The sequence below is a fragment of the Gossypium hirsutum genome, chromosome D05 (genome assembly GCF_007990345.1).
Source record: "Gossypium hirsutum isolate 1008001.06 chromosome D05, Gossypium_hirsutum_v2.1, whole genome shotgun sequence".
Lineage (NCBI taxonomy): Eukaryota > Viridiplantae > Streptophyta > Magnoliopsida > Malvales > Malvaceae > Gossypium > Gossypium hirsutum.
In genome coordinates, this window is record NC_053441.1 from 57,009,616 (window position 1) to 57,032,556 (window position 22,941).

General features: G+C 36.7%; 1 protein-coding gene across 1 annotated transcript; it reads left to right on the forward strand.

Annotated features, from left to right (window-relative positions):
- The first annotated feature begins 439 nt into the window (after positions 1 to 439).
- LOC121216816 (uncharacterized) lies at positions 440 to 19,368 on the forward strand. Its single transcript, XM_041092231.1, has 3 exons — positions 440 to 1,187; positions 1,392 to 1,622; positions 18,522 to 19,368. Exons 1-3 carry the CDS (start codon positions 747 to 749, stop codon positions 19,251 to 19,253), a joined length of 1,404 nt encoding a protein of 467 aa, XP_040948165.1. The 5' UTR covers positions 440 to 746; the 3' UTR covers positions 19,254 to 19,368.
- Positions 19,369 to 22,941: the final 3,573 nt, after the last annotated feature.

Consider the following 22,941-nt stretch of genomic DNA (forward strand, 5'->3'; position numbering starts at 1 on the left):
AACCCTATTTTCATAAAACATGGACAAAAATCATACACCCATAAATAATTTAAAGCATTCAAGGTTGATCTTTTAGGAATTAGGAATTAAGACTAAATGAACAATATATATTTTAATTATCTCTACATTATATATTTTTTAAAATAATATATTAAAATTTATCAATTTCCGTAAATTTTATAATTTTTTTGAATGTTTTGTAATATTTTTGAAAATTTGATAAATTTTTATTTATATATTTCAAAATTTTTATTTATAATTTTTCTTTTAGAATTAAAATCAAATTTACACCATGTATAAATGTTGAAGGTTGAATTTGTTGAATTTAAAAAAACAAATAGAACTAAATAAACAAAATGGGTGAATGCTGAAGACTAAATTTGTTATTATTCCAATATTTCATTTGGTGATCAAAGGTATTTTAATAGTAGAATGACTATAAATTGCAATTGATCTAGTGACTAAAATAATAATATTTTTTTTTGTGACCAATACAAAAATACCTTAAAATTTGGGTGACTGTAAGGAAAGTTTACCCAAAATAAAACATTTTAAGCTTTTACAAATTCGGACGATTTCGACAGGCGTGATTGTTCGTTGACTTACAGGTCGAGAGTTGTCGAGCGATTGAAGTTTTTCAGCTACGAGACCACCTTAAGCAAATATGTCAATAAATAAATAATCCAACTCCATCCAATCAGAGACTTCAAACTCTTACCGCCCACCTCTTATTACATCTCTTGTATATGTTTTTTTTCTTTTTTATTGCAGAAATCTGGTTGAATTCAAGAATTGTTACTTTGTTTTGGCCGTTCAAATCAAGGTTCTACATCTGGGTAAACATGGAGGGTTATTCATCAGATGGATCTACTTCATTTTTTGGCTCAAACATACCCAGCGAACCACAACTTCCACAACAGACTGACTCTTTGGGCGTAGTAGATGGATGGCTGGAGCTGCTTGGCAGAGACAATGGGTTAGTACAGGACAACATCGACTTCTCTGCTATAGACGATGGACCAACGGTTCGGTCTCTGCTAGACCAACACCATCAATTCAATCAAGGAGAAACATCCGAAGCTTCATATCAAACAGTATCAGAAGGTGGGACTCGATCTAAACTCACTCCAGCTCAAAGAAAAGAAAACAAAAGACAAAGTGATTACAAGTATAGGCAAAAGCGCAAGGTATAAGATAATCTAATTGTTTTTCTCTCTCTCTAGAATATAGCCTCTAATGGAATTAGTTATAATCAAAATTTTTACTTTAAATGCCCTTTTTAACCCATCATATTGATATGATTGTATTTTAACCAGAATGGTCAAGTGGTGACCAAATTATGTAAATTGATTTCTTAGATTTGTATTTGGTATCAACATTCTGCGGTGTAGGTAACAGCAGATGAACAGATTGGGGAGATTAAACGCTTGAAAGAGGAAATTCAACGGTTCAACGTTGAGAATGGAGAGTTGAAAGCACAACTTGGATTGCTACTCCTTAATGCGCAATTCCAAGCAGCAGCTCAACAGAGACAGGATGGTTACATTACCCAGTCAACCGGCAAGCAACTTCACCCTCAATATGTTACTGTCCATGGAACAAACTCTGAAGCTGTTGACAAGGTATGGCATATTAATTGTTCTACATGTTTGAAAAATCTAATGCATGAACTGGAATTTATGTTTGGATTTCGATACCTTGTGTTGACACCATTTTTTTGATTGAAAACGGGGTCGACTTGGGTTTTGAAAAATGAAACAGGAGTCGCCACCAATTCTTTTCGAGGTGTGATTGGGTTACCTTGGAAAGAGGTTGTTTTTAATAAATAAATTGATTTTATTAAAACAACGATTTTGGTCTACGAAATCTAGAAAACGGGTTCGGGAGTCGGTTACGTACGAGGAAGGGTGAGCACCCTCGTAACGCCCAGAAATTGGTACCTAGCTGATTATCTAATATCTTGATGTCGAAAATTGAGAACTTGAAAGAATTAAAAATATGATCCTTGTATTAAAATGAAAATTTTTGGAAAAAGAAGTATATTTCACGTTGATCGAGAAAGAGAATCATATCCAGTAAGTTAGAATACAATGTTTCAAATTCTCGACACGAATAAAAAAAATGCTTATTTAAAAGATATTTTAGCCATCTCGGATTTAAAATGAGATCACGACCAGTAAGTTAGGACGCGATTTTTTAATCCCGAGATCATTTAAAATTTGAATTTAAAAAGATTCGTGCATTTAGATTTATCAAGAAAATCGAAACCCAGTAAGTTAGGGCACGATTTTCTCGAATTCAAACACGAAATGCCATTTAAAAAAAAATAAATTTTGTTATATCGAGTAAAAATAAAGCACAAAATCATAGTGAAAGCAAATTACATTATTTATGCATGGCAAAACATGAAAATACAAAAACGATGCAAGCAATAGCAATCAATATGAACGATCAAACTTACAACATACAAAATAACAAAATAAAAAAACGAATAAAGTTAAATCATTCATTCAAAATAATAACAAAAATGAAATAAATAAATAGCAAATACAATTAAGTATAAAAAGATATATATAGACATGAACTAAAATATGTGTATACATGAATTAACAAAATATATATAGTATATTTTATATAAAATAAATAAATATGCGTATATATATAAAAAATATGTGCATATAGGTGTATAAAACTATGGAATACGAAGATAAAGAAATACATATAAAAAGTAAGTGTATATATATATATTGTAAAATAAAAGAAAAAGTATATATGTACAAAATAAAGTTTAAAACTAATGAAAATATACATATGTATACAAATAAATACGTTAATTTATATACATACTAAAAATATATTGAAAATGTGTATGTATATGCGGATTTTAAAAAAAATATAAAAAAAGGTGTATTTTAGACTATAAAGATCATATATGAATATGTATGTATTTATGAAAATGAAAATATGTATATAGATATATAGATAGGTACATAAGTTGTAAAATATATAAATATATATATGTACCAGAAGTTTAAATAAAATCAATATAAATAAATAGGTAATAATAATAATAGTAATAATAATAATAATAATAATAATAATAATAATAATAAGACTAATTCAAAACGGGAACGAAATCTTAGGGCTGAAATCAAAAATAAAACGGAATAAAGGATCAAAATGTAATATGCGCGAAAAAGGGGGGACCAAAATGGTAAATACCCCGAAGCCCCAAAACGCAGTGCAGCAGAGGGTCAAAATAGAACAAAAACAGAGTTCTGGGGCGAAATTGAAAAATAGGAAATAGCGAAACAGGACCAAATTGCAACGCGCTACAAAGTCAGAGGGACTACGCGTACAAATATCCCATTTAAAGAAAACACGCGGATCCTTCCCCTGGGTCGGGTCACCGCGCGGGTCAGAGCTCAATACAACGCCGTTTTGGAGCCACTGATCAGACTCCAAACGGCGTCGTTTCACACATCAAGCAAGGGCCAAAAGAACCCTAATCTGAGCCTCTATTCATTTTTTAAACAAACAAAGAAAAAGAAAATAAAAAAGAAAAAAAGCAAACTGAGAGACCGAATGCTCTCCTCCCCACGCCTCTTCCGGCTCTTAAGCTCAGGCCGCCATCTCCGCCTCCGTGGCCAAAGGCCGGAGTTGCGCGAGAACGGCCCCTAGGCCTCCCCCTTTTGCGGCGTCCCCGAAGGCTAAGCCTTCTCAACCGCGAGACCAAAAGGAAAAGAGATGAAACGCCCCTTTTTGCTCGACTCCGACGACGGCAAAGGCGGAGTTCCGACAGCATCCCACCGAAGCAGTAAGGTCTCTTCCCCTTTCCCTTTTAGTCCCGTTTTATTCATTAAACGATTGTAGAAAAATAAACAAAAATAAAAAAATAACGTGAATAAGAACACGAGAACAGAGTAGAAAATAACTGGAGTCAACCTTTTTTTGGTTTGCTTTTTCTTTTTCTTGAATTCAAAAATGCTGTCTCTAATTTGGCTTTTATAGCCAATTTACATTGTATTTTTTGGTTGTATTCTATTGCTTTGCACTATCTGTTGCGTGCCCCGGCTTTTTCTGTCATTTTGCAGGTGTTGATGAAGCTAGGCACGGTAACGGCAGAGGGATGGGTGCGGCGCTAGGTTTGGCTAGGGTTTCATTTTTCTGAGACCCTAGTTGGATTTTGGGGGGGAATTGGGCTCCTAATTTGGGCCTCGGGTTTGGGTTGTAATTGGACAGATTCGCTGTTGTAGCTTCAATCTGCTCCGCTGCATCGCCAGAAGTAAGATTCGCCGCTGTGGCTTTGATCTTTTAAATTGCAAACTATGGTTTCTTCGATCTGCTTCGCTGTCAGTGCAGGAAGGCAAGATCTACTATCTTTATTGATCTGTTCTCTGGGGGACATGGCCTGTATATTCTATTTTATGAACCTATTTGTGCCTAGTGATTAGGATGACCAGAATGAATCAAATGCTCCTAACTAGACGTGTATGAATGACATTTGAATGAATGCCGAATGTCATGAAAGTGATTCCTTAATGCTTAGGTTATCATCATACAAAAGCTTATTAAGGTTTACCGCTGACGTGCTACAACGCCTTCTTGCTCGACTGGCAAATCCAAAGAAACACTTAATCAGATTGCCCCCACTGTAAACCTCCAAGTTCAATCCACTGGATGCAAAATTTGAACCATCTTTCTCTCGCTGCAACCCAAGGGTAGAAAGATCTGGCCTTTTTTCGATCCTCTGCTACCATAATTCAATAATACAGAATGTGAAGCTCTTTGGTCCTTTACCCCATTCCCAAGGTGTTATACCAAATGTTTATGCTCAATGAAGAGTTTTCTTCTCCTAGAAGACATTTTCTTATTGCTTGGTGAACATCGCTTGTTTGTTCATTGGAGCTTTGCCACCAACACGACATCTTGTCATTTTGTTCAATTTTTGGACAACAAAATTTGAAAGGATAGTCCTGACTTAGACTTTTCCCTTTTAGACACTTTGAAATTGGTGTGCTCTAAACAACAGTCCTGTTTCAGGTTCCTTCATTATTTAGAAATTTCTAGAGTAATATGCAAAACTCCATTTGCTTGAACATTCAGTTCATTAATAGTTATTCTAAATGTTTTTTCGAAAAAGGTTACCATGACGAACAAACAAATGTTATTGAGAACAAATCTCGAAATGAATGAGTTAATCAAGATAGCAAATTTTGCTAAGATAAAAATGAATTAAGACAATAGACCAAATGAAATTTTACTGGGGAGCAAAGCTTGAAATGAATACATTAATCAAGACAACGAATTTTGCCAAGGTTCAAAATATAAGATGACAACAGGTGCCCCAGATATCGCAGCACGAGCTTCTCTGCATAAGTTTCATAAAGACCATTTAATATGTGTTTAGGGAATCTACAATATTCTGTCGATACCCTAAGATGTCACCTATTCCTTGTGATTCAGGTATAGTAAGACCACCACATGCCTCAGATCCTGATCAAAATTTGGGCTGTTCCGTTCACCTCACGCTTCTTCAAAATTTGAGCCGCCTTTTTCAGGTTTTCAACTCAAATTCCATTTGGTCTCAAGGCGCCCTTTGCGGGTTTTCACCTTGGCCTCTCCCCCCCCTTTTTTTTTGAATGCCCCTTTTTTCAAGTGAAATATTTCTTGACTGAGTCCGAATTTACAGGATTTGGCAGGCTTTTACCATCCATCTCGCTCAGGATTAAAGCTCCTCCTGAAAAGGCCTTTTTTACCACATAAGGACCTTCCCAATTTGGCATCTATTTTCCTCTAAAATCCTTTTATAGAGGAAGGATCTTTTTCAAAACCAGGTCCCCCTTGTAAAATTCTCTGGGACGAACTTTTTTGTTATAGGCTCGCATCATTCGTTTCTGATACATCTGACCATGACGAATAGCTTTTAACCTCTTTTCTTCTACCAAGTTTAGCTGGTCATATCGAGATTGAATCCATTCAGCCTCATCCAACTTTAGTTCGGCTAATACTCGGAGGGAAGGAATTTCAACTTCTATGGGTAAAACTGCTTCCATCCCATAGACTAAAGAAAACGATGTTGCCCCAGTAGAGGTCCTAACAGAAGTACGATATGCCAGGAGAGCAAAAGGTAATTTCTCGTGCCAGTCTTTGTAGGTTTCAGTCATTTTTCCTAAAATTTTCTTGATGTTCTTGTTAGCTGCTTCCACGGCACCATTCATTTTTGGACGGTACGGTGACGAATTGTGGTGTCTGATCTTGAACTGACTACAAACTTCTGCTATTAAGTTGTTGTTTAAGTTCATCGCATTATCGGATATGATCCTTTCAGGCATCCCATATCGACATATGATTTCTTTTTTCAGAAACTTGCTAACTGCCGACTTCGTGACATTTGCATATGAAGCAGCTTCCACCCATTTAGTGAAGTAATCAATAACCACAAAGATAAAACGATGCTCATTAGAAGCTTTTGGAGATATTGGCCCGATAACATCCATTCCTCACATGGAGAAAGGCCATGGAGAAACCATAACATGAAGGGGTGAAGGTGGTGCGTGCATTTTGTCACTATAAATTTGACATTTATGGCACCTTTTGGCATAATTAATGCAATCCCCTTCCATGGTGGACCAATAGTACCCAAATCTCATAATTTTCCTGCCATCGTGAAGCCGTTGGCATGCGATCCGCAGATACCTTCATGCACTTCTTCCAAAATTTCTTTTGCCTCGACAGCATCCACACACCTCAACAATACTTGATCTTTTCCCTTTTTATACAAAATTTCCCCATCTAGGACATAGTCAATGGCTAATCTCCTTAATGTCTTCTTATCATTTTCTGTCGTATGGTCAGGGTACTCACGACTCTTCACATATCGCAATATGTCATGGTACCAAGGGTGATTATCCTTTCCCTCTTCACTGTCAATGTTGCAACAATGAGCTGGAGCCTCATAGATGCTGATCTGGATAGGCTTCATATCTTCTAATTTGTTCACTTTAAACATGGAGGCTAAAGTGGCCAAAGCATCTGCCATCTGGTTTTCATCTCGCGGGAGGTAACTAAAGGTGACACTATCAAATTCCTCAATCAATTCTTTAACCAATTTTCGATAGTGGACTAACTTCGGGTCTCTTGTTTCCCATTCCCTTTTGAGCTGATAAATTACTAATGCCGAGTCCCCGTATACTTCTAGCACCTTAATTTTCCGCTCTATGGCTGCTTGGATGCCCATAATGCAAGCTTCATACTCAGCCATATTATTTGTGCAGTCAAAGTCCAATTTGCTAGTGAAAGGATAATAATCTCCACTAGGAGACACGAGTACTGCCCCAATTTCGTTGCCTATAGCATTTGAAGCTCCGTCAAAACTCAACTTCAAAGGACCACCTTCTTGGAAATCTTTCTCTACAGTTGCGATATACATCAAATCTTCATTTGGGAAATTGAAGTTCAATGGCTCATAATCATCCAGAGCCCTACTTGCTAGGAATTCCGCTATTGCACTCCCTTTGACCGCCTTATGGTTTACATAGACTATGTCAAATTCAGATAGAAGAATTTGCCAACGAGCCATTCTTCCATTCAGAGCGGTTGACTCCATTAAGTATTTCAGAGGGTCCAATTTGGAGATTAACCAGGTCGTATGGTACAACATGTACTGTCTCAGTCTCCGAGTTGTCCAGATTAGGGCACAACATAATTTCTCGATTGGCGAATATCTTATTTCGCATTCAGTGAACTTCTTGCTGAGATAGTAGATTGCTCTTTCCTTTCGTCCTGATTCATCATGTTGACCAAGCACGCATCCCATGGAATTTTCAAATACTGCCAAATACAATATGAGCGGTTTGTCTGGGCAGGGTGGCATCAGCACTGGGGCGTTGGATAAGTAATGTTTGACTTTTTCAAAAGTTTTTTTACATTCCTCATCCCATACACCAAGATTATGTTTCTTGAGGAGGCGAAATATGGGGTCGCATTTATCAGTTAGCTGTGAGATGAACCGAGCAATATAGTTCAGCCTTCCTAAGAAACCTCGAACTTCCTTTTGAGTACGCGGCGGGGGTAATTATTGTATTGCTCTTACTTTGTCAGGATCAATCTCAATTCCTCTCTCACTGACCACAAACCCAAGCAATTTTCCTGATCTGACCCCAAATGTGCATTTTGCTGGATTTAGCTTTAGCTGAAATTTTCTCAACCTCATAAATAATTTCTTAAGGACCTGCACATGTTCCTCTTCTGTTTTAGATTTTGCAATCATGTCATCAACATAGACCTCTAACTCCTTATGTATCATATCATGGAACAGTGTTACCATGGCCCTCTGATAAGTTGCCCCTGCATTTTTCAACCCAAACGGCATCACCTTATAACAAAAGGTTCCCCATAGGGTTATGAATGTAGTTTTCTTCATATCCTCAGGATGCATTTTAATTTGGTTATATCCAGAGAAGCCATCCATGAAAGAAAATAGCGAATGTCCTGCCGTGTTGTCCACCAAGGCGTCGATGTGCGGCAAGGGAAAGTTATCTTTGGGGCTAGCCTTATTTAAGTCTTTATAATCTACACACATTCGTACCTTCCCATCTTTTTTAGGGACAGGAACGATATTGGCTACCCACTCGGAGTATTTGACCACTTGCAGGAACCCAGCGTCTAATTGTTTTTGCACCTCCTCCTTTATTTTTAACACAACATCAGGTCTCATTCTTCGGAGTTTTTGCTGAACTGGTTTGTAATCTTCCTTTATAGGAAGTCGGTGAACTACGATGTCAGTACTTAACCCCGGTATATCTTGGTATGACCATGCGAAGACATCTTTGAACTCTCGAAGCAATTTAATGAGGTCTTGTTTCACTTCTTCAGCTATGCACGTGCCAATTTTTACCACCTTTCCCTCTTCCAGGATCACTGTCTCTATCGTCTCCTTGTGAGGTAGAATCTGTTTCTCTTCCTACTCTACCATCCTTAACAAGTCCGGAGATAGGTTGCAATCTGTGTTATCTTCAAAATCTTGAGATTCCTTTAAACACATATCTCGTTCAAAAAGATTTTCTAAGTCCATAGTAGAGTCACTCATATCATTGATATCTTGGGACCTGTTATAGGTATCAAAGAATATACAGGGAATGCATGAATTTAAGGATTCTTATTTAGTATGACCATGAATAAAAGAATGATTCGGAATAAAAGCATTAAAGATGACTATTCGTATGAAAGAATGAAAAGAATTTTAAAAGAATATATACTCAAAATGCGAAGATATATTTCATTGAAATCACAATGTCCACATATAAGCCCATTTCAGTTCACAAAAGTTTTCATTTTCTCTAGGCTTAGAATAATTAATATGTTTTGAATATTACTCTGGAAAAGCTCTAAAAACTTCTGGCATTTCTTCTGCAGTCCAATTGTTTAAAACACTCCCAGGTTCAACGGGATAGATGCCTGATGTACTTCCTTCTTCAGATTCTTCTTCAAATATGGCATTGATGCTTAAGTTTCCTAACATTTCCTCTGTGGTCTTCTTTCTTAGAGTCCTCAGTCCAGAATACATGGTTCCTCCCGATATGAATGTCCTGGATATGTGGGGGAAAGCCATAGGTTCCCAATCAACTTCTTTTCCGTTCAAACGCGCCTTCCTCCTGTCTTGTCTTTTCTCTAAATCTTTCCTTTTCTGCTTGGCATTTGGTTTAAATCCTAAACCAAAACGGTCTTGTTTGTCTTTCGCCACTGGTGCCTCTACCCTTCCTTGAAGGCATCTTCCCAGTCCTCTTCCAGGCACAGCTCCTTTCCCAACTGTCATTTGTAATCCCATCCTTGTGGCTTTAGATATGCTGGGCATTGGGATTTTTTTCCCTCAGTGACAAAAGTTGCATTTACGGACTCTAAGGATCGAAAAGAACATTCAACCGCATCATCATCCACTCCCAAATATGGTGCGTCACTGGTTACCGATGCAATGATGTCTTCCTCAGCGTCAATCGTAATTAACCGACCTTCTGTCACTAATTTCAACTTCTGGTGCAACGATGAAGGCACCGCCCCTGCTGAATGAATCCATGGTCTCCCTAGTAAGCAATTATACGAAGGCTTAATATCCATCACTAAGAAATCCACTTCGTACGTATTTGGGCCAATCAAGAGAGGTACTTCTATTCTTCCCGTCACCTTTCTTTTGGTGCCATCAAATGCTCTCACTATATTCTGGCATGATTTCATGTGAGAGCTCTCTACCGGCAACCTATTTAAGGTGGATAGGGGTAAAACATTTAAGGTTGATCCATTATCAATTAGTACTCTTGACAACATATGTTTCCCGCAGTAAGTAGAAACATGTAAGGCTTTGGTGGTTCCTCTTCCCCCGGGCGGTATTTCATCATCATTAAAGAAAATGAAATTGTCGGCACTGATATTATTAACCAAACGGTCCAACTTATTCACTGAGATATCATCAGCGACGTAAGTTTCATTTAGCACCTTAATCAGCGCATTACGATGTATCTCTGAACTTAGGAGCAATTCAAGCATCGAGATACGAGCCGGTTGCTTATGTAATTGTTCTACCACGCTGTACTCACTATGTTTTAAGAATTTTAGAAATTCATTAGCCTCATTTTCAGTTACCGGCTGATTGATACGCGGCTCAATTTTGTCTGTCTTTGCTTTTCCCAATTCAACCGCTAAGGCTTTTCCTTTTCCAGATTCCACTCTTGCGTTTGCCGGATCATAGCGTTTTCCACTTCGTGTATAGAATCCTTCACTCTCTCCTGAAGCATTTACCAAGCTCTCTTCTCCTGGGATTGTTACGTTGCAGTTGTAATTCCAAGGAACCTTTTTGCTATCCTTGTAGGGAAAGGATACAGGTTTTTGGATTATGACCTTTGGTGCTATTTGTATTCCAGATTCTCTGCTCATTGGTTTTGAAATAATTACCACCGGGTAATTAGCCTTTTGAGCTTTCCCCGTAGATCCTTCTTCTGTAGCATAGACCTCTCCTTTTGCTAGTTCATTAATCTCTTCGTAAAACTCTAACTCTTTGCTATCCATTAAGCTTTGCACCATGGTTCTGAACTCGGTACACTTTTGGATGTCATGGCCTTCTTCTGCGTGGAACTCACAAAACGTCTTTGCTCCTTCAGACCTTTTTATTGAATTTTGCCTGATGAGACCTCTTTTTACCATTTGTTTCCAAACCCATTCAAGGGGGGTCATTATCTCGGCTACGTTGGCTTTGACTCTCATTCTTCCGTTCTCAATTATCGCGTTCACCCCTTTATGGTCATGATTGGGCAACGGATTCTCTGCTACATTTGGTCCTGATGAGTCACCAATCTTTACGATCCCCAAATTGATAAGTTTTTCAACTTTCTTGAATGCAGTGCATTTTTCAATCGAATGCCCCTTGGTCCCCGCGTGATACTCGCATTAGACGTTTGGGTCATACCACTTAGGGTATGGGGGTTGCATTGGTTTCAGGTAATATGGAGATACCACATGTGTATCGAATAAGTTCTGGTACAATTCCCTATACGTCACTGGGATGTGTGTGAATTGAAGTCTCTCTACATTTGGCCTTGGATTAGATTCCTGTTTCGAAGAACCTTGCCGATTAGCGGTTACTGCTCTGGCTTGTCCCACCGTAATTGTTTTAGAATGGTCCTTGTTAAACATGCTTGTATTGTTTATCTCGTGCTCCTTCTTCCTTGGAGCCGACCTTTTAGTACTTTATCCTGCTTCTATCTTGCCACATCTTATGGCGTTCTCTATCATTTCTCCAGACATCACTATGTCTGAAAAGCTCTTAGTGGCACTGCCCAACATGTGATTGAGAAATGGAACTTTCAAGGTATTGATAAAAAGCATGGTTACCTCCTTCTCTAAAAGTGGTGGTTGAACTTGTGCTGCTACCTCCCTCCATCTTCGAGCATACTGGCGAAAGCTCTCATTAGTTTTCTTTTCCATGTTTTGCAATACAATTCGATCGGGTGCTATATCCATCACATGTATGTACTGCTTTATAAAAGCCTGCGCCAAATCTTTCCAAGAGTGGATTTCGGTTCGACTCAGTTGATTGTACCATCTAGCCGCTGACCCGATCAAACTGTCCTGAAAACAGTGAACCAACAGTTGCTCATTGTTGATATACCCGGTCATCCTTCGGCAAAACATAGTGATATGAGCTTCAAGACAACTTGTCCCGTCATATTTTTCAAACTCTGGCATCTTAAACTTGGGAGGGAGGACCAAATCTGGTACCAAGCTTAGGTCTTTAGCGTCCATCCCATGATAATTCTCGCCACTTTCCATGGCTTTAAATTTCTCTTCGAGCCATTTACATCTTTCCTCCAATCGGCTCAACAGTTCTTCATTTGTTTTCTCTTTTCCCATCATTTTGTCAAAATCGGGTACTATGGGATTAGCAGGGACTTCTCCGAGATGAGAACCTATTCCAGTTTGGAAATTTACTGGCATTGAGGCACCAGTTTAAAACTGCTGAGGCCTGATAGTAACAGATGATCTGCGTGGTTGCACCTCAGCTTGGGTTTGCGCATGAGGAGGAGTGAAACCTGGGGGATAGAGAGGGCTATCATTATTTTCTTCTTCTGTATTAACCACGGGGTCTTTTCCTTTGTCGCTTCCCCCTTTGAACAACTGCATTAATTCAGCTATCATGCTTTTTTGAGACTCTATCATTTCGTTCTTCATATCTTGTTGAATCTTCTCTAACCGCTCTTGCATTTGTTCTTGCATCTCCTTTTGGAGTTATTTGAGTCTTTCGAGTCTTTGATCCATGGCTTTTGTTTTGCGACGGGTACCGTAGTGATAAACGATTGGTGAATTTTTGTTAGTTTCCAGGGTAGTTCTGTCATAATTTTAAATTAATTAGGCTCCCTTTTTAAAACTTGATGCATATGATGATATGTAGATGCATGAATGCAAAAAGAGGCACTGATTCTAATTCAACTTCATTAGAAAACTTTACTAGAAAAGAAATTTCTTTACATAAAATAGATTACATATACGGCTTTGCCCTTATACCCAAAGCCTTAACCTTTTTAAGAAACCAAGTTAATTCTCGGCCCCGGTCCGATTCTGACTCAAACTTCAAACTTAATAGATCAGCCTGAACCGCTAGGGTTTGCAGGTGATCAGCTACCTCGCGTACTTGAGCCACTGCCTCACCCATAACATAATCTCTGTCTCTAATCTGATCTTGAGACCGCTGGAATTGCCCTTGCCACTGCTCACTACTTCTTTCCAGAAGCTCTATTCGGAATCCGCTGTTTTGCAATGCGTCCTCGAGCTCTCTTACTTGTCCCTTTAATTCTTCAATTTTGTGCAAGTTTGCCTTTAATTCAACCGCAGAATTACGACTACGGTATTGGTGAAGTAGCCTTTCCAGTTCAGTTATTCGGGCATTCAACTTCGTCTTCTCGTTTTGACAGACTAGTAGACTCTCCCAAAGTAACTTCTCGAGTTTGAGTATCCTGAAATTTCTTTTCCCACTGATTAGCTTTCGTTCTTTCCTCTTGAATTTTCTGTCGCCACTGTTCTGACGTTTTACCCAAGCCAGCAGTTTTTATCGACCTACGCAACTTCTTGTAATCCGTCTTCAGGCTGTCTAAATCTTCTTCTGCCTTGTTCTTTCCTTTTCTTAATTTGTCGGCCTCTAATATTTGAATGTCCAAATCCAGTCCTAACTGCATTTTCTCCTCCTCTAACTGTTCTACTTTCTTCCCTATCTCTAAACTCTTCTTTTCAAATTCTTGCTTGATAATTTCTATCTCAGAGGGTAATACTTGTAGGTGTTCCTCTAAAGATCGAGCAGTTTCTGGATTTGACACCGGGATATTATCGTTGACCCTTTGATCACGCCACTGGCTATACTCGGGGGGTAATTGTCGGACCCACGGCTAAAATCTTCATTCGGCGAGTTTGGTTCCAGGCATTAGACACTTATCGAACCTTTTTCTTATAATTGTCCTCCCTATAGGAAAAATCACAATAGGCCAACCCCTGCGTTGCTGGGACGAATTGTCGTGATCTATACTGTCTGGATACGAGTAGGGGAGCATATCCAATAGCTCCCCATATCCCGAGCAGAGGAACCCAATCGAAATCTCCACATCGGTACAATATTTCATCAGGAATTAACCAAGGAGCCCTCCATTCAATATCTTCATCCTGGAGATTCTGGAGTATCTCCATCCACCTTTCTTCTAAAATATCATCCCGTTTTGGCGTGGCCACCAATTCCTCTAGAGGGGAGTAGCTGCTAGAGAATACTCGATAAGAGACCTTTTCCACTTTCCAGAAATGGCATGAAACCATTCCAATAAAAGCTGTGCGCATCCAATAAACCTTCCCTCACCTGTTTTTCGACATGCACTCAGGGATCTGAAAGTTTCAGCCAGTATTGCTGGAACCGGTGTAACCCCTTTACTAAGCCGATCAAACAAATCAGATACAGCCTCGTCTATGTGCCCCAAAGCTTTAGGGAAGACCACTAGCCCGTAGATACCTAAAGCGAAGACATCGACCCTTTTCTTTACGTCAGGATGTACAAGCACCAAATCTCGTAAGCTTTTCCAAGGGACACATTTACTGTCACCTTTTTGTTGGATTCGGGCAGCGACCCACTGCTCGTTCATCCCAGTGATGTTCATTAATTTCCTTAACAACGGAGGGACACAAACAGCTCTAGAATAAACCCTGTCGACTTGAAACTTTGGGCACCGAAGCAAGGTCGTATACTCCTCCACAGTAGGCGTCAAATCTACTTTCCCAAAAGTGAAACAACTGTAGGCAGGAATCCAAAACTGAGCAAGGGCTCGGAATAAATACTTGTCCACTTTGACACTGAGCAGATAAGGTAGGTCACCGTAGTTACAATAGAACAGCTGCTTGGTCTCGACATCCCACTGATCCCAGACTTCTTTCATTTCTCGAAGGTCATTCTGGATTACACTGATACTGGTGAAATCCCACAATTCTGACACGTGCTCTTCGGTAAGGCTATCGCCTTTCTCCCGTTGTGTCATCTCAGCCCATACTTGCACAGCCGCATTATCTTCTACTTTATCAAGAAATCCCTTTTCCATGATAAGCTTTCGTTTTAGACACTGAACATGAATCGACACATCTTTTAGAATGACAATGCCATACAATCAAAAATAAAGAAAAAATAGTATTACGCAGAACAAGATTTAACGTAAATGACGATAAACATAGCATCCATTTAGGTAAGCACTAAGGTTTGGCGTAGCTCTACCTAGGTCGGTTCTTATGGCTCATTACATGTGGTTTGGTTCTAAGTAGGGTACCTGAACCAGCAGATTCCTCAATCCTCACCCATTATAGGCTCATACGGACTGAGTTCAGTTCAGGGGAATACATTTCCCTATGGCCATGCGGAGATGAAAATCTCACGAAGACATAGGTACGGATGTATCCCGGAAGCGATTCACTATCCCATGCGGAGGTGAAAACCTCACGAAGGCGTAGCTTCTCACTCCCACTTAAGAGGTGTGACCAACGGTCATGCAATGCAATGTGCAGAGGTATATAAAAAATTTAAAATACAAAACATGATAAAAACCATAACTCAAAATAAAATGCAATGAGAGGATCGTATATTTAAATCAAATTAACAACTTTCGACAAAAAGACAAGAGATAATCAACTCGTGGCTTGACTCTCTTATTTATGTCCCAAGCGGAGTCGCCAAGCTGTTGACACCATTTTTTTGATTGAAAACGGGGTCGACTTGGGTTTTGAAAAATGAAACAGGAGTCGCCACCAATCCTTTTCGAGGTGTGATTGGGTCACCTTGGAAAGAGGTTGTTTTTAATAAATAAATTGATTTTATTAAAACAACGATTTTGGTCTACGAAATCTAGAAAACGGGTTCGGGAGTCGGTTACGTACGAGGAAGGGTGAGCACCCTCGTAACGCCCAGAAATTGGTACCTAGCTGATTATCTAATATCTTGATGTCGAAAATTGAGAACTTGAAAGAATTAAAAATATGATCCTTGTATTAAAATGAAAATTTTTGGAAAAAGAAGTATATTTCACGTTGATCGAGAAAGAGAATCATATCCAGTAAGTTAGAATACAATGTCTCAAATTCTCGACACGAATAAAAAAATGCTTATTTAAAAGATATTTTAGGCATCTCGGATTTAAAATGAGATCACGACCAGTAAGTTAGGACGCGATTTTTTAATCCCGAGATCATTTAAAATTTGAATTTAAAAAGATTCGTGCATTTAGATTTATCGAGAAAATCGAAACCCAGTAAGTTAGGGCACGATTTTCTCGAATCCAAACACGAAATGCCATTTAAAAAAAAATAAATTTTGTTATATCGAGTAAAAATAAAGCACAAAATCATAGTGAAAGCAAATTACATTATTTATGCATGGCAAAATCATAATGAACATGAAAATACAAAAACGATGCAAGCAATAGCAATCAATATGAACGATCAAACTTACAACATACAAAATAACAAAATAAAAAAACGAATAAAGTTAAATCATTCATTCAAAATAATAACAAAAATGAAATAAATAAATAGCAAATACAATTAAGTATAAAAAGATATATATAGACATGAACTAAAATATGTGTATACATGAATTAACAAAATATATAAGCATATTTTATATAAAATAAATAAATATGCGTATATATAAAAAAATATGTGCATATAGGTGTATAAAACTATGGAATACGAAGATAAAGAAATACATATAAAAAGTAAGTGTATATATATATATTGTAAAATAAAAGAAAAAGTATATATGTACAAAATAAAGTTTAAAACTAATGAAAATATACATATGTATACAAATAAATACGTTAATTTATATACATACTAAAAATATATTGAAAATGTGTATGTATATGCGGATTTTAAAAAAATATATATAAAAAAGGTGTATTTTAGACTATAAAGATCATATATGAATATGTATGTATTTATGAAAATGAAAATATGTATATGGATATATAGATAGGTACATAAGTTGTAAAATATATAAATATATATATGTACCAGAAGTTTAAATAAAATCAATATAAATAAATAGGTAATAATAATAATAATAATAATAATAATAATAGGACTAATTCAAAACGGGAACGAAATCTCAGGGCTGAAATAAAAAATAAAACGGAATAAAGGATCAAAATGTAATATGCGCGAAAAAGGGGGGGACCAAAATGGTAAATACCCCGAAGCCCCAAAACGCAGTGCAGCAGAGGGTCAAAATAGAACAAAAACAGAGTTCTGGGGAGAAATTGAAAAATAGGAAATAGCGAAACAGGACGAAATTGCAACGCGCTACAAAGTCGGAGGGACTACGCGCACAAATATCCCATTTAAAGAAAACACGCGGATCCTTCCCCTGGGTCGGGTCACCGCGCGGGTCAGAGCTCAATACGACGCCGTTTTGGAGCCACTGATCAGACTCCAAACGGCGTTGTTTCACACATCAAGCAAGGGCCAAAAGAACCCTAATCTGAGCCTCCATTCATTTTTTAAACAAACAAAGAAAAAAAATAAAAAAGAAAAAAAAGCAAACTGAGAGACCGATTGCTCTCCTCCCCACGCCTCTTCCGGCTCTTAAGCTCAGGCCACCATCTCTGCCTCCGTGGCCAAAGGCCGGAGTTGCGCGAGAACGGCCCCTAGGCCTCCCCCTTTTGCGGCGTCCCCGAAGGCTAAGCCTTCTCAACCGCGAGACCAAAAGGAAAAGAGATGAAACGCCCCTTTTTGCTCGACTCCGACGACGGCAAAGGCGGAGTTCCGACAGCATCCCACCGAAGCAGTAAGGTCTCTTCCCCTTTCCCTTTTAGTCCCGTTTTATTCATTAAACGATTGCAGAAAAATAAACAAAAATAAAAAAATAACGTGAATAAGAACACGAGAACAGAGTAGAAAATAACTGGAGTCAACCTTTTTTTGGTTTGCTTTTTCTTTTTCTTGAATTCAAAAATGCTGTCTCTAACAAAAAATGTACAGAGATATTGTTTGGCTTTTATAGCCAATTTACATTGTATTTTTTGGTTGTATTCTATTGCTTTGCACTATCTGTTGCGTGCCCCGGCTTTTTCTGTCATTTTGCAGGTGTTGATGAAGCTAGGCACGGTGGGTGGCGATGGGACAAGGCGAACGGCAGAGGGATGGGTGCGGCGCTAGGTTTGGCTAGGGTTTCATTTTTCTGAGACCCTAGTTGGATTTTTGGGGGAAATTGGGCTCCTAATTTGGGCCTCGGGTTTGGGTTGCAATTGGGCATGCGGGTTGGTGTCTAGACTGGTCCAATTAATTTTGTAGTGTAACTGGGCCATTTGGGCTAAAATTTCTTTTGCTGGTAGGGCCCGGGCAAATTTGGGCTTCTACACCTTGGATTAAACCATATTAAGTTTCTCATAAAGATTCAAATTCTGGAATACTGATTTGTTTTCCCTCACAATTCATTGTCTCGGCTCTGCAATTTGGAGATGAATGAGATACCAAATCTGCAGGGAACAGTTCCTGTAAATGTAGTTGATTGTAATGACGGTATAGCAAAAAATCAGACGAGTTCTGAAGTTGAAACATGCAGTAATAATGAAGCAGCCATAACTGACATTCTTATGAAACTTGAAGCTGATGACGAGGGCAGAGTGAAGTTCTCTGACTTCACTGGCTTACATGGTGAGCGCATACAAGTAGGAAAATATAGTTTCCCACCAGCCCTACATCCGATTGTGAACAACATTATCAAAGTCTACGGTGATGTTTCAGCAACAAGTAAGATGAGCCCAAGTATTGCCGAGACCGTTTATATCGTGTTCTGTGCTTCTGTCAAAGAGATGAGCAATCTACGGCTGGAGCACGTCACCGAGGATCTGATATTGAAGTGGAGGGATGCAATCAAAGATGCTTTACGCATCAATTTCAAGGTGGATTTCGCCCTGGAACATTTGAAGAAAGTTGCTTGTGCATACATCGGTTTAATGGAACGTCAAAATCTGGATAGTGCGGGTTTGAGGATATCCAAGTTAGAGGCTGAGTTGAGTACTGCGAAAGAGGAGCATGCAAAGATATGTGAGCAGTCCAAGGTGTTTATAGATGCTGCAGAAGAGTTCAACAATAAGCCTGTCAGCTCTGGTATGTTCAAAAGACCTGGCCAGATCAACGTTGAGCTAGAGCTAACAAATGAACCGGATTCGAGTACCCTAATACTTTGATTGGAGTAGCTATCAAGTCCAATCGAGTTTTTCTTGTTAATATAAATTTTGTTCATTTTTGTTTGAAACTAAAATTTGAGTTTAAATAATTGAATGAGAATTATGCTCATTTTAATAAGGTAAATTGACCTCAAACATTAAAAGTGAAAGTTGATAGAGCTAGACCGAGCTTGACCGAGCTTCTAAACTCTTCTACAGCATCCATAAACACCTTGGACCGTTCACATATCTTAGTATGCTCTTCTTTCCCAGGATTCAACTCAAACTCAATTGGATATTCTCAAAGCCATATTATCCAGCTTTCGACACTCCACTTCAATATCCGCAAGCAATTTTCTTCAAATGTTCTACGGTGAAATCCACCTTGAAATTGATGCCTACAGCATCCTTTGTTGCATCCCTCCACTTTAATATCCGACAGTCAGTGAAGCATAGAACGTGATATAGATCGCTTTGAAAATACTTGGGTTCATCTTACTTGTTGCTGAACACCTCCATAGAAATCAATGTCGTTTACATCGGATGTCGAGCCGGTGGGAAACTACCGTCAACTACCACATCGGCCTTTTATAGTAGAAAATGTGTGAATAAAAACAGAGGAAGAAATTCATATGTTACGAAGAGTCAGATTTTGGTTTTCTTACAGTTTTCCTTGCGATAATCGTTCGAAAACTTGCAATAACACCCAAGTTAGTTGTACGTTTTGTATCTTTTGGTTGTTTTGTGTTTTTCTTGTTCACATTGTAAAAGTCAACAATCCCGTGAGTATAAGTCGCACGGAAAAGTGGAACCGCTTCTTTAGTTACAAGAACCATAAATATAAATAAATGGGTAAATTTTATTATGCTTCTTTTGTATCTTAGAGAGGTGGCAAGGGGCCGGGCTAGGTTTGGGTCAGGTCAAGTAAAAATTTAGACTCGTTTGTTAGGTTTAGGTCTGGCATGAAAATGAGTCTAAAAATTTGTCCAAATTTAGTTCGGATAAAAATGTTAAAACTTGAACCCAATCCTGCCCACCCATATTAATTTTTTATATTATTTTATTTTTACATAAATTTTAAATATATATAACATATCAAAAATATTAAAAATATTAAAATAAATATTTCTGAACAAATTGAAAATAAAATTTAAAATATATATATACTTAAATAATACTAAGATAGAGGCAACTTAACAAGAAAATTCTTTAAAATAATAACAAAATTAATAATAAAACAAGTGTTATAAATATCCAAACAATAACAACAAAATAGTAGTAATATAATAGTGAAATGGTAACAAAATATGGAGAAAACAACAAAATATCATTAAAATAACAAAAAAAGATTTTTTTTGGCATTTAGTGAATTCGGGCCAGGCTCGGGCAAAAAATGTCTTTACCCAAGGCCTGGCCCATTTTTAAAATGGACCTTATTTTTTTTTGTCCAACCCCATTTTTTGAGCTTATATTTTTGCCCAAACCCTTTCTTTTTTCAAGCGGGCCTTAGGGCTAGGTGACCCAACTCATGAGCAGGTCTAATATCTTAGGGCTTTTTTTTGTAAGTTTCAAAATAGCCACCCAACAGGTTTGTTTTCTTTTATCTATTTTTGTTACATATTTAACAGAAAGGTGAGATGGCGGTTCAAATATTAATATAATAAACAAATTTAGTGTACAATTTTTACATATTATGTCAATTTAGTCATAAATTAAAATAATTAACTCTTAACATTTACATATTATCTTAATTTGATCCTAATTCTAAAAAGTTTAAAAAAATTATAAATATACATAAATATTTAAAATATATAATAAATTTAAAAATATATAAATAATAAAGTCAAGATATTTGACTTTATTCGTACTTTCTCTCCAAGTTTTCTTTTTTAGATCTTGATTTTATTTGATATATATTTTTAAATTTATTATAATTTTTGAAAATAGATATGTGTGATCAAATTGAAATAATTTATAATGTTGAGGGTTATTTTTTAAAAGTTGTGATCAAATTGGCATAAAATGAAAAAAAAATTTAAGGTTAATTTTATTATTATATTACCTTTTGAACTGTCATCTCACCCTTCTATCAAACACTTAAATAAAAAAAAATAAAAAACTTGATTAGTTGGGCCACCCTCATATCACCCTTCTATCAATTTTGGAAAATTAGAGTAAATTAATTTTAGGAAAATGATTTCAATGGTTTTCTAAAGTATTGGTATTTTCCAATATTTGGATTATTCAACCAAAATATATTTAGCTGTTTGGTAAATTTTGTTAGAATAGTGAAACAAATACAATAATAATAATGCATTTAATTAACATATTTTAATTAATTTGGACATAAATTTTAATTAATTTCACACTTAGTTAGTTATTTTCTTTGTCGATACAGTTATTATCTAATGTGTCAATAAACAAGTGGATATGTGATTTGCACAATAAATTAACGCGCGAAACAAATATTTTAAAATTATTTTATTATTATCTCTTTTTATTTTAGGATTTTATATAATGTATAATTACCGGGCAGCACATGACAACCAACCTTTATACTTACTAGCAGGGTCGGACTCAAAGAGGTTGATAATGTTCCCATCCTCCTAAAATTAATATATATGATAAAATTATATTTTAACTCTTTAAAAAAACTTTTTAAAAATTATAAAATTATAAAAATATAAAATATCAAAATATAAAAATTTTATTTATATCATTATAAAAATATATAATTTAATTCCGATCTCCTTTAAAAAAATTTTGACTTTTACCTTATTATTAGTATTAAATATATAGTTATAGTAAGCAGGGGAGGCAGGAGCACAACAACCCTTCCTTTATATTCACTTGCGCATGAACTAGAAACCACTGTTGCGCTATTTTTATTTCATTATATTTGAATACAATTTATCCCTTTCTTTTATTATCGTTCTTCAATTTTTTGATTTAGTTTTTATTAAATCTATTCTTGAGTTGGGTCAAATCATGTTTGAGTCGAGTCAGGATAAGATTTTAAATTCGACTAATAAGACTAACCCGACACAATCCAAAAAATAGATTTAGATTTTCTTTCTCAAACTTGGCCCAAAATAAAGTTATTAAGCTTAGGCCTAACTCATATTATTTTTTAAAAATATTCTATTATATGAAACAAATTTTAAAATATGTAATATATCAAATTTGAATTTTTTTTTCACCGGGACATTTTCAACAAATATTAAACATCATTCTAATAAAAATAAAGGATAAGCATTTTTTTTTAAAAAAAGAAGAAGAAAAGAAATGAAGTAAAAAAAACATATTAATATAAGAGCACAAGACAAAGAAGCAAAATTGTCAGGTAAATTAGAATTTTCATTTCATCATATAAATGCAGCCTGGCATAGACAAAAATTCATACTTAGAAACCAGAACCAACTTGAAATCGCACATGCATGTAAGCATATTGGATATAAAGTTTGGTGTAATATCCTAATTTTGCTCGGCCCAACACAAATAAATAAACTTAAATAAATAAAAAAATTCAAAACAAAAATAAACAAAAATTCTATTAGCAGTCCAAGTTACAAGCCCAATAATAAAGTCAATTTACAAAACCCTAACCTAATACCCAATAATCCAAAGCCCAAAACCTAAATTTTTTCAAAAAAATAAAAAAAAACCCTAGATCCCTTGTGCGCTGCTGCTCCTGGCCACGTCAGTGGAT